Below are 13,779 nucleotides of genomic sequence, written 5' to 3'. Positions count from 1 at the left end.
ACTGACCTATGAGATCAAAATAAATAGGGGCAACAAGCTGTTATTTACACCTAGAAATAACTGGAAGTTGCTGAAAAAAATTTTAAAGGTAAAGGTTTTCACTTTAGCACCAGTAACTGTGAGGGAACCCCATTTCTATCACTGTGGCAGGACCATTCGCAGGACGCTAGAGTGAGGAGTTTGAGGCAAGGTCAATTTCTGCTTCGAAAACGGAAGCTATGTTGTAATTTTAGGGCAATGGAATATATATATATATATATACACACACACATATATACATACATACAATGGAATATATATATATATACGTATGTATATATACACACACACACATATATAAATATGTACATACACATATATACATACACACACACACACATATATGTGTACGTACATATGTATATATGTACGTACACATATATGTGTACATATATATATGTACCTATATATATATATATTAAATAAAAATTGCAAAACATTTCTTCTTTGTTTTTCTTCTCAGGCGGATTTTCCTGAATTGGGAGTGGCAGGTGCAGGGGTGCTTTTTGGTAGAGGAAATCCAAGACCTAATCCTTTTGGCCTCTGCATGGCTTGGATTGGCTCCGCGATCCCCTTGCCGTCTCGTCCAAGGCCTGACCCAGGTGTCCAGCCCATATTCTGGAGCATTCGATTTCCAATGTTGCTTTCTAGGATTGGCTGGGCATTTTCTCCTACAAATCCTGAAATTATAAAATGACAAAAAAAAAAAAACAACACCCCCCCCAAAACACATTAGTACAGACACAGGTGAAGATCTCCTCTCAAGCTAAGAAAATCATATTTTCATAAGTTTTTCTTTCAACAAGGTACTGGGGGTGGGGGTGGGGAAGGGGTGAGAGGGTCGTTGTTTATTCATCTTGGGAGAAGGAGCTTGTAGTGGTAGAGGGATCCATGGAAGAAAGATCTTGTTTGGAGTTTCAGCTATACTACTTAGTAGTTGATTAAGTTATTTAACTTCTTGGGGTTTTTGTTTTCTCTTCTGTAAAGTAGGTATAACAACGTCCACTGCCTACCTCACAGCAAGTTGCCAGGGTCAGATGAGATCGTGCAGGCAAAGTATTCTCAGTAAATGATAAAATACAAAGAGATTTAATTTCATTGCTGTGTTAGTGTCAACGATAATTCTGAAGATCACCAACTTACGATCTAATACCTTATACTTCCTCGGGGCCTTGACATTCCATAAAACCAAAACTAAAACCAAACCAAATAAAAAGCACAACTGATGACATCCCTAATTCATAGAAATTGTTGACATTGTTCTAATCATCTTGTTATTTATTATTTGGACTGTAACATATGCACCTTTTAATTCCTTTCTTCCCCCTTCTTCCATTTCTATGTTTTGATCACTATAGAAGGAGGCAAGAAGGGAAGAATAGAGAAAAAAGAATATTACTGTCATGTATAGCACTGTATATAAAGTAATCCTTCCCTTTTCCCTCCATCCCTGATCTCCTACCTACCCTCATTCCTTATTTTGGAAAATAAGGTTGGGCAGTGCTTACCATGAGATTTAGAAATAGCTGTTATTTCCCCAATGTTCTTAGCAAAGACAATTGAGAGATGCACCCATCTTAAGCATTATCTATTTGATGACATTTTCCAAGATTGACTTTTTTTTTTAAACAAAGTTTTTATTTATTTATTTATTTATTTTGATAGCACAGAGACTGAGATCATGACCTGACTCGAAATCGAGTTGGATCCTCAACTGACAGAGCTACCCAGACTCCCCCCAAAGATTGACCTTTAACTTAAATTTTCTTGTAGGCTCTTATGGAAATAGTTGAGCATATGAACCGTACATCTGATTCTAGGGGAAATTGCAGAAGTACCAAATCTCTAAATTCGAGGGATTGTGAAATGAACAAGTGTAAAAGTCAAGGAAGCACAAGAACCTGGGCTCCCTCCTTTGACGGAAGACTTGGCCTTGCTCTGTGTGCCCCAGCTGTAAAGTGCAGGCTGGCACCCTGAGAGTGGCCCATTTCTGCTTATCCTGTATCAGCAGCTGTGAGATTGTGGCATATGAAAGGGGACTATAGCAAATCTAGAGATAACCTGTTAAAAGTAATCAGGACTCTCAAATACAAAGCATTTCTTACGATATGCCCCTTGCAGAAGAAGGAAGTGGCAAGCAAATACTGGAGATTGTGTGGGAAAGGGGTTGAGGGCATCTTAAAACAGTCTTTATTTTAGTGAGAACATGTTTAGCCCAATCTCCTCTGTCAGAGCTTTCCGAGAAGTCTGTGGTAGAACTCTGGGCCACAAACTTGCAGGGATGCAGTGCTAGCTCGCCCTTCCCTCCTTAGTCCTCCATGGATAAAGTCTCACTTTTCAAAGATCTGAGTATGTCTCTGGTGTATATACCAGGTAAGCCCTGGGTCCGGCATATTTCTGGTCGGAAATGTGAGCTCTCTTCCTGGACAGTTTGAAGGTTGAAATGGGCAGCTGTTGACAAGATCACTCACTACTCTCGAAGGCTTCTGAATCAGATGTCTTTGGCATCGACCCACATTCCCCTCTGCACCTTTTCCACCATCATCACTTTTTCCTCCCTGACTTGGGGGTTATGAGGGTACCTTCTACTCCATCCCCACTCCCCAAGAAGGTTGGGACTCTCTGTCCTAAGACTACGTTTAAAATGGTAATACAAGGCACAGAAGGATCCTCCAGCACCAGTAATAACAACAAAAGTTACTATGGGACTGGAAAGTGTAGTGTTCTATTTCTTCGCCTGGATGTTGGTAACAGAAATGGCCAGTGCATTATTGTTCTTTAAACTGTACCTATGCATTTCTGTGTATTCTTTGGCATATATATTTCACAGTAAAAAAAAAAAATCATAATGAAAGAAATCCCAGGGTTGAACCAACAGTTTGTTTCACGTGGTACTTCATATCTGGCCTTCTCGGGGAAGAGCAAGTGGGTTGTTCCTCCTGATTCTGACTTCTACAAGAATGGAAGTGCAAAGAGCTAGAAATAAGTTTTAATAACCGACACTCATTTACTATAATCAATTGATTTTCAAAGCCCTTTATTGGACATTGTGGTAGTCTCAATCTTCAGTACATTTTAGGACTGAGAATAGAATACATTATTGCCATTTGCTAAATTAATTACAGGGAGTAAGGAAAAACTAGGTTACTCCAATAATGAGTCAGTTTTGGATTTGTCAAATTGGGTCTCAGCTCACTGAAACAAGTACCTTAATGTGTAATGAAAAACCAAGCAGCTTAAATGGCAATGACTGTTGTCAAAGAAAAATTCATAATTAACATTATTTACTGCTAGACTAGGGCAATTATATATATATATATATATATATATATATATATATAACTCTCTGTGCACATATGCACACACACATACACGCACACACGCATATATAAAACGTAAAAAATGGACCTCTTAGTTAACACACACACACACACACCAAACAAAAGCCGTTTGTCAAAACTTTTCCCTAATAAAACAATAAAAAAAGCAATTAGGTTTTTATTTTGAAATTAGGATTATGGTGGCAACCAAGACAGACATCCGAGATATCTAATATTTTCTGAACAGCCGCCGAACAGGTACGTCAGGATGAACAGTGAACTAGCGTTCTGTCCCACACCCCTGATTTTTCAGTGATTGCCACAAATTAGTTTAACTCCATCTCTAAGCTCCAATCAGGTCACAGGTCTACTGGTGCTCTGGCTGAACGTCTGTTTAATCCTACCTTGGATGCAAGAGCTTGCAAAAGTTCAGGTTTAAAATCTGTTTCGTATTTAAGAAAAAATATGAGGCCAATTTAATACACCTCTTCAAAAATTGCTAAATTGTGGTCAATTCTCAGATCTAAAGTGAACATCAAATGGTAATTGACTGAGTGTCCTAATTTCAAATGTTGGTATTTGGTATTTCCCAGGAGTGACCACGCGAATTCTCCCCATGCTTGTTTTTTATACAGATGGAAAAGAACCCACTCCTTCTCTGTATTTTAGGTGATTTCATCTCTCTTCTTCATGAAAATCAAACAAAGCATTATATTATACTTTGAAGTAAAACAATAAAAAGAAAGAATATTTAATTTCTCAAACGCTAAATCTTTCCACATAGAAACAGATTCCTGAAAAACGAACAAAAAAAAAGCTTTTCTATACAACCTTAAAGAAAAGGTAACAGTTACTTCATTTTTCATGGACAATGATTCTGGAGTGAGATCTACTGTTGGTCTCTCATCCTTTTTATGAGATTAAGACTTGGGAGCGGAACAACTCTGTCTCCGCACAGCATCCTACAACCTTAATTTCCTTTCCTTTTGCTCCTGGCAGTGCTAAATCTTTTAAGTCCTTTCCTGGAAGGCTCTCCTCCTGTTTGGGCAATTTTAGCAACATGAAGCCTGCTAACTCTCCCACATGCTCCCGTTCCCAGCCCCCTTTACTCGGGATTTCTTATGACAGCCTAGTCGCTCCTTTCCCCTCGAATCTTCCAGAGAGTATTGTGGATGGCAATTCACTTGCGTAATTGGCTCAAGAGATGAAAATCTTGTATCGGCCTCTCTTAGCTGCTAATCTGTCCAGCTGACTGCAAGCCTAATTGGCAGCTTGTTTAGTAATTTGGCTTCTCAAGTGTTGTATTGATGTTGGATAAACAGCCAATGGAAGGGGAGGTCATACATACTGCAGGGTTCCTACATAACAGCCCATGCACCCCACTTCAGACCCTCCCCTGTATTCAGAAGGCATATGTGGTTCGCATTCACTCTTTCTTACCATCCTCTTTTCCCTATTACTTTTCTAGCCAGCTTGGGGCCAAGACTATTATTATTATTATTATCATCATTATTATTTGTGGTTATTAAAATCGTGAGTTATAATGCAGTCCTCTGTTCTCAATAACTAATTTTTAAGGACATGGGTTGTTTGATTACTATTAAGAAAAGAAACAGCATTTAGCACAGTTTGAGTTGTGAGAAAATGGTAGGTGTTACTACTCATTGTCAGGTGTTTTAATTATTTCATTCTGAATATAGAAAAGCCTGATTCAGACCATTCTGCATTTTATCTGCAAAATTGTAGACATTTCTCATGTGAATTTTGTTAAATCAAATCAGTTTGAATCTTTAATGCCTAAAATACAAGGCACATGCTTTTAAAATAATAATAAAAATTTAATGTAGAACTAATTTCCCTTTTTTTCTTAAGTGATGAAAACTTTGTAAAAAAATGAAAGACGTAATCTATATTGACATGTTTGGAGAAGTGTTTTTATTAATAAATATTTTTATTATACGGAAATATATTTCTTATGGAATCATTATGTATCAAAGAATAGTCTTTTCAAAAAACTAAAAAAAAATATCTTAAAATTGTATTGGTTGTGAAGGCACACAGGGATGTTAATTTTCAATAATATAATCCGGACCATGGTCTCCCTATTATGTACCATGCACGTGGTTTACTTGTTAGGCATATGATATTCATCTCCGTTCCTCATAACAACTGTGCTAAGAAGGAATGATAAATGGCCTTGGAGACACGATGTCACTTAACCATGACTATGCAGTGAGTAAGCTCCGATTCAAACTTTGGTTAAGTTTACTCCGAAAGCCTACATCCTTTCCTGAAAATTAATGGCAAGTAAATAGTTTTAGTGATGATGATGCTTCAAATAACTAAAAAAAATGGGTTATAGGTGAATTGCAATAATATCTTCTCTCAATTTGCTTATGGGCAATATACAGCAAAAATATACTGGCATAGGTGGATAACAATATATAACGAAGTCTGTAGCTCTGCAGTTACAAATACTTCCATATACACTATTTCTTTTGACCTTCCTGGCCAATCTAAGGTATTATTGGTTTCATTTTGCAGATGACACTGAGGTTTGAAGAGGTAACACACCTGCCCAAAGTCAACTAGCTAGAAAGTCCCAGTTAAAATGTGAACTCTCATTTGAGTCCAAATGTTACTGACTCACTGACTGAACATCTAATTTAAAATACTATACCACTAATATTTTCTATTATGTCATTTCTTCTGCCACATTCTCTCAAATGACTAAGATTTTACTCTATTCACAAATTTCAAACTCCTGAAAAATTTCTAGTCTAACCTAGCATAGCAAGTCTGTCTGAAAAGAGTGCTTCAACTCTCTTGAAATACTTAAAGATTCATTTTGCTTGCTATAAATACAGCCTTTCTGGCTTTCTATTACAGATATTTAAATTATAACTTAAGTTTTAGTTGTACTTACCATAAACAGCATTTACAGGGTTTTGTTTTTTGATCTATGATAATAATCCCTGAATTTAACTGATGCATTTACTCCATTTACATTTATTGTGATTACTGGTATATCTGGATCTATTTTTCCCGTATTATTTAATGCTATTTGCCTCACGTTTCTCTATATTTTTGTGGACTTCTCTATATTTTTGTTTCTTCCTTTCTGGCATCTCTACATTTTTGTTTCCTCCTTTATGGTGTCTATTGCTTGTTTACACTAGCTTGAAAATTATATTTTTATTCTTTTGGTTATTACCTTTAAGTGTCAACATGCATACTTATTATTTTTTCACACTTCCATATTGTTGTCCAGAGTTTATTTCTATCTTACTTTTATACATCCAAATTAACCATCTTCATGGGCACTTCAACATCATTATTAACTTTTATATATTCAATATTTTAGCTTTATGGACATGTTTAACAATCTCTTTGCTCACAGTTCCTTCTTGACTTTGATTCTCTTTTTATGCATCCTATTTTCTTCTACATGAAGTGCTAAGTTTAGTAATAATTGGTCTTTACCTGGAATTGTCTTTATTTCATCCTCACTCTTGGGAAATAGTTTAACTGGATATAAAAAATCTATGTTGATAATTATTTTGTCTCTATACTTTGAAAATCTTATCTCTTATGTTCTAGACTGTACTCATGTTTTTAAGTTTGCTACCAATGTGATGTCATTCCTACGTAGGTTACATCTTTTATCCCTGGCTACTAAGTTCTTTTCTTTCTCTTTGGTGTTCTTAAGTTTTATTACAATGCGTCTAGGTATGACTAAATTTACATTTACTATTTTCTGATAAAGATTGTGTACAGTTTGAATATGACGATTCACATTTTCCTTCAGTTGTTTCATTGAATTCAGTCAATATGCCCCTGGAATAATGCACCTCCCTATTCTTTCTATCTCTTCTGGAAGTTCTATTAGATGTATGTATGTGAACTTGATTCTCCTCCAAGTCTTCCAGCCATTCTACCTTCCATATTTTTACCTCAGTTCTTTTAGGTAGTCTCTTCAAAATTGCTCTTTATATCTGTTTACAACTTTTTTTTTTTTTAATTTTTGGCTCATAAGATCACTTTCAGTAGGTTTTCATTTGTAAAATAAAAAGAATCATTTAGAGTTTAAGGCATGTACCACGAGAGTGGCTTTGCATTTGCTTCAAACACCAGTTTTTTGTTAGGTTTTTGGCTTGGTGTAATTTTACAATAGAAATTCATGTGAGGATAAATTCTTGGTTACAAATCTTCAGAATCCTCTACTTGAAGCCCAGGTGGAAATGAGATCCTTTATTTTCCTGTGCCTATAGACAGAGTTTTGTTTCCAGTCTGCCCTTTTCTGAGGATAGAGCTTTCCAGAGGTTCTGGCTTGATAGGATCTTTACTTACACCCAACTCCCCATCTTATCTCCCTTCCCACAGGGGCACTCACTAATATACCTCAGTGGTCCTAGATTGGGACAGTCTAAACTGGGCGTGGGCATGGGAGGTGCTTAGGATCATTTCTGGTCTTGACCATTTACTTTCCTTCAGTCTCAACTATACATCTAAAAAGATGGCTTTACATTTTGTTTAGCATGTCCAGATATTCTGTAGTTTTAGTCTTTTCTCATTATTTAGTCTTTTATATTGTCAGGAACACAACGGTTTTCTGTCTAATTTGGATGCTTACCCTTTCCTTAAGTGTTCCTGATATGAAATGGGGAGCCATTTAAGGCTCTCCTAAAACAGCAAACTGAAAGGTAGTTTGGTGATGCGTGTATCAAGAAGATGACGGTGATATGTTTCCTAGGCTTTTGCTATAGGTTCAGATATAGTCCGTTTTCAAATTTAATACCATTGATCTTCCCCCAAAGTCTGCCTGTTTTAAAATCCTGGAAGAGGTAAGATAAACTATAGTGGTCATATAGATCCAGCGGTAAAAGAAAATAAAAATAGAATTATTGATAAAGTAAATTTGGACAATTGAAGAGATATAGCACTTTAGAAGTGGGCTTGGTTATACCAACCATTTCTTGACTATGATCAGTGTGACTTTTAAATTTTTTTTTTTTTTCAACGTTTATTTATTTTTGGGACAGAGAGAGACAGAGCATGAACGGGGGAGGGGCAGAGAGAGAGGGAGACACAGAATCGGAAACAGGCTCCAGGCTCTGAGCCATCAGCCCAGAGCCCGACGCGGGGCTCGAACTCACGGACCGCGAGATCGTGACCTGGCTGAAGTCGGACGCTTAACTGACTGCGCCACCCAGGCGCCCCGATCAGTGTGACTTTTAATTAAAAGCACACTTTCTAAAAATCTTCACCCATTATTAGGATTTACAACTCGCCTTTATTGCCTTAAGTATTCACAGAGATTATTTTGTTATTGAAGTATCAGTAGGATGCTGAGGAAAAAGTCGACAAGTCACAACAAGCTGTAATACAACCTCTTGCCAAGAAGTTGCATGTCCCAGAAGACAGTTACCCTGGAGTAATATCTATACCAAGATATTAAACTTCAATATGCGGGGCACCCGGGGGGCTCAGTTGGTTGGGCGTCCAACTTCAGCTCAGGTCATGATCTCACGGTTCGTGAGTTCGAGCCCCATGTTGGGCTCTGTGCTGACAGCTCAGAGCCTGGAGCCTGCTTCAGATTCTGTTTCCCTTTCTCTCTGCCCCTTCCCCATTCACACTCTGTCTCTCTCTGTCTCAAAAATGAATAAACATTAAAAGAAAAAAAACTTCAATAGGCATCTCATTACATAATTTAAAATGTATAGAAAAAAGGTTGACTCCTTATGATGACTATTTTCCTTATGATATTTGTTCAATAGAAAGCAAAATAATAACAACAAAAAAAGCAAAACAGTAATAGCAAATGCTAATTGTGGATAGCAATGAATTTAGTAACGTATAGAGAACAAAGCATTTAAAAAAATGCGCTAGCCACAATATTTCAGAAAGCACACTTAAATCTTACTATCAAATCCTCAATAAGCTATGACTTCTACCAAAAACACAGACCATAACCAACATTGCTGACTGCCTTTTAAAAATGTGTTAATAATATTCTTCCTATTTTGTTCACTGCTTTTCTTCACCTTTACAGATGACATTTTTCAAACTATAAAATGCATTCTGCTGGCAAACCTTCTTGCTTCAACAGTTCTCAATTTTATAATAGTAAATCTACATCCTTTGCTACTGAGACATCCACTATCTTTTGGTATGTGACTTTGAATGAGGCAGAGAACAAGCCATACATTTAAAAATCAATATCTAACCTTATCAATATTCATTTTACTTTGTCGATACAAAATACAAAGGTGAAAGAGCAGTAAATAAGCTAAAGCACTGAAATAAATTTGGTGTTCCTGTCACAATTAATAAATGTTCACCCGATAACACTGCTGGCTAGTCTATAGCCTTATAAAGCGAATGAAATTATGCTTCAGTGCCATTGCTAAAACAGGGCGAATAAAATTTTCAACACAATAGCAGGTAAAGATGATCAGATTTGGGGTTATTAATTTCATAGGGGACTTTTAAAAGTATATTATTTATTATGTATAAAACATATAACTGTTTATTTTTAGAGTCTTAAATTGTCATATGAACCCTGTTCAGGATTATAAAGTTAAAGTGCCAAATTATAGTTTTCTGACAATGTTTTGGTACATGTTTTCTGAAGCTGCTGTTTGACCGCATAATATTTCACATACAAACCAGAGGGGATCATTAAACAATATTTGAGCTGTCTGCCTTTTAACTCTTATCCCCTATTTCGAAAGAGAGGCAGTTATCTTTACTTGCATTTTTCCAGCTTGGACTGAACACTGACTAAAGGCAGAAGAAAACTGTGAAAATATACTTCCGTTCAATGCATTATTTGGTATGTTTGCAAGGGCCCATAAAATGGCAAGAATATTCACTTTAAAATAGTTCTACGTGCTAACTCTACTTTGAAAACTTGCAAATATAACTGACTATCAGGAGACTGAATATACTCCAGAATTTGAAAATTATAATTTTCAGAGACAAGATGATCTAGGATTCATAACCTCATTATCAAAGTGTATTTATGCAAAAGCATTTCTTACTTGAATTTGGATAATAATCTTCACCTTCGAGTTGATTCATTAGTATTAGAAGATATTCTTTTTAAAACTGAGGACTTTTAAATAACCTCATTCTCTTCCTCTTTGAGAGGAACAGTTATGCATGGATTTAAGAAATGCATTGGAAATGAGTAACATAATTCTCTTACTCAACTACTGTGAGTAATTACAAAAATGCATTAAATTTCTATGAATTTTATTCTTCAAGCAAAAAAAAAATCTAGTAATATAATCAAAATCCTGAATCTTAAGAGAATCACAACAGTTTTTAAATATAACATCTGGAATATGCTGGTACAAGCTTATGAATGTTTTAGGCTAAAGTTTAATGTTTATACCCATACTCCATATAAATGATTTCCTCTGATGCTATTGAGATGTAACATCGAAATCACCTTGTAGGAATAATTATATTATCCTCTCCTCAACCATTATGCCTTTTCCTTCTCACTTCACATATGTTCAGAGTGTTAGAACCTGACCCTCGTATTCTCTCTTCCTTATTGCTGGCACAAAGGTGCCTTAGTCATACTCCTAAGATTGTTCTTGTACTATTTCTGCCACTAATGTCTAATCATTGAAAGATAAGAGAATTCAGGGACCATTCAACTGGAATGGGGCTATTAAAGAATCCTACACCTGCCTTATGAAAGATTTGAATTGAAGAACTTAAGACATGTATTTGATCTAAAAGTGGCTATATGTTCCTGCATAAAGAGAGATATCAGACGTATTCTCACGAAGGTTCTGTAACTCTACATAGCGATACTGAGATAAGTCTTCCGTGAAACTTAAGACACAATAGCAGGCTCAAATAAACCTATGCAATGGAACAGTCTTTACAAATGTATTCTTACACAAAGGCTATAGTATGTTGTCATGGAAAGAGTAGGGATTTAGAAGTCCTGAAGGTGGATGTAGGCTTGAAACCTCGCTTGGCCATTCAGTCATTACGTCTTCTCCAGTAACAAAGAAAAAACCGAACACTGCTGTGTATCTTAAATTTTATGGTGTAAAGTGATAATAACACCACCAAGCTCACAGAATTATTACAAAGATAAAAGAAAATAATAAAGTTTCTGTTACCTACTAGGTACCCAACAAGTGGTAAACATTATTCTACATAAATATGAACACATGCCACACATAGGTGCTTCTTACTTCCAAATTCTGAAAACTCAATACAACTACAAGATGAAGATCAATATTATATCCACTCATAACCACATGCCTAATTTCATAATGTCACCCTTCATATAGAGGGAACAACTACATCATAAGTGCTTCAATTGTAAGGCATTCAATTTTTTTAGTCCTCAACCATAGGACAGGTGCCCTAAATAAAAAATTAAAGCTTCCCGTCCTTTATTTCTTTGACATCACCATGTCAAGATTTTTCTCCCCCTTCTCACAGTTTATTCTCCTGGTTGACATGAATCTTATTTTCGTATTGTACAGTTCAGAATGGGAAAAAGAACTTTTCCTATACAAGGTTTCCCAAATGAAGAGAAAGTTTATAGATCTGAATGGGTTAAAGATCCCAGGCAACAGGCCAAAGCTATTATTCTTTGTAACTGACCAAGTAACTACACTGAAAACATTTCTTAGACTCAGTTTGCCGCGTCACAAATCTAGGATGGTTAATTGTAGTTTATTCCGATGGGGGGGGGGGGGTCCAACACTTTAATGTCCCGTTGGCTTCCTCCTCTCATTGGTTTTTAATCTCTACCTTCCTTACCATTGTTCTTGCATGAGATTTTGTTATACATACTAGTGTTATTCCTATCCTTCACCACCAAGCTTGAGTCTTTTAGGAAAGCTTCTCGGGCCTAGTGACTTCCCTCTGCTCAGCACTTGTGTTTTTCCCTATTCCACACTCTTTAGAATGGCATGCTATTCAAAGGATGTGTCCTTTGAGGTGGAAATGATGACGGACATTTTATTCTAATGCAGATTTTTTTTTTTTTTTTGAGTAAACTCAATGCCCAATGTGGGGCTTGAACTCAGGACCCTGAGATCAAGCGTCTCAGGCCCTACCGACGGAGTCAGACAGGTATCTCTGTTTAAATAAGGAAAGACAAACCAAGGATTGCTGCAGAGCTGGGGCTAGAAACCAGACGGACGCAATCATAGCTATAGCTTTCCGTCTTCCATGATATGGGGCCTTGTGTTTTGAGGCTGCTCCTTACACTTTTGAATTGCTTCCTATTAATCTCTTCTGGGGTTATTTGTCTTTTCATCTATTTATCCCTTGTCTTCCCAACCAGTCTATAAATTTCCGGACACAGCCTTTGAAGATTTTGTATCCCTTAACACCTCACACAAAGTCTTGCGTTTGGGCAGGTGTGTGGCAAATATTTTGTTGACTGGCTGCCTGAAAAATCTGGGCAAGGAGCACACAGTACATCCTGACACCAAAGGCAAGCGATTTAATAGTTGCTTGTAACTGTGCTTTTTTCTCAGTGCAAGTGATTTAGAATTATCTGTATTTTCCTCTTGATGGCTTATGAACTTTATATTTGTGTTCTGCCCCAACCCCTTCTTGCTTTACCTGCTGTGGTAGGTCCAGGCAAGGGTGCAGCTTTTCTTCTCCGCTTGATATCTCCAGTGCATAGGGATCCCAAATGCATGCTTGTTTGCCTACAAGTAATTATCAGAAAAAACTATTAACAAAGGAGGAAAAAAATGACACATAAATACACAGCTTGGGTAATCTGAACCTAAATCAAAACATTCTCAACAAAGATGGAACAGCATAGTAAAACCACCAATCTTGTTTATATCGAAACATAATTACATTTGTTGACAAGCATTCAGCAGCTAAATGCGCCATCATAAATTGTTACTGGAATGAATAATATAAAAGGAATGCTTTTTAATTTTCAAAACTGGCAATCTTTCTAGCTCAACATAAAATCAAGCACTGTTGCTTCTGACAGGAAAATAGCTAAGATTAATTATCTAAAGAGATCACAATATTGTTGCTAGGTTATCAATTGGTTACTAATGCTTTACTGTCAGAGCAACGTTTATTACAGGAAAAGTATGATCAATTTCTTTTAGGATATTATGTGGCAGTGACTTCTCTTAAAACATTTTAAACAGATAGAAGGAAATAGTGATGTTTTCTCTTATAATTCGTATGATCAGAATTCTTGGCTAATTGTTTATTAGCTAGGTGAGGAAATATAATTTGAATGCATTAATGCTGGTCTACTGCTACTAAACAGGCTAACAGGGTATTGGCTTATATTTGTAAACACATGATCCATAACGACTGAGAAGTAGAACTTCTGTTATTCTTGAAACTAGTTAGAACTCGATTATTCTGCCTAATCATGGACTCCTAAATTAGTAAG

General features: G+C 36.4%; 1 protein-coding gene across 1 annotated transcript in view; it reads right to left on the bottom strand.

The window, feature by feature from the left end:
• Positions 1–447: 447 nt before the first annotated feature.
• GPATCH2 (G-patch domain containing 2) overlaps positions 448–13,779 on the bottom strand; it is a 176,448-nt gene continuing 163,116 nt past the window's right edge. The window contains exons 9-10 of the mRNA XM_047076559.1: positions 12,972–13,060; positions 448–719 (exon numbers count right to left, since the gene is read on the bottom strand). Coding sequence (XP_046932515.1) covers positions 499–719; positions 12,972–13,060 — 310 coding nt within the window. The 3' untranslated portion in view covers positions 448–498. The remainder of the gene's footprint in view (positions 720–12,971; positions 13,061–13,779) is intronic.

This window comes from Lynx rufus, unplaced genomic scaffold (genome assembly GCF_022079265.1).
Source record: "Lynx rufus isolate CCGP_SWC_20201006 ecotype Redwood Valley unplaced genomic scaffold, mLynRuf1.p SCAF_15, whole genome shotgun sequence".
Lineage (NCBI taxonomy): Eukaryota > Metazoa > Chordata > Mammalia > Carnivora > Felidae > Lynx > Lynx rufus.
Note: the sequence above shows the minus strand (reverse complement) of the source record. Positions and strands in the feature narration are given on the sequence as shown.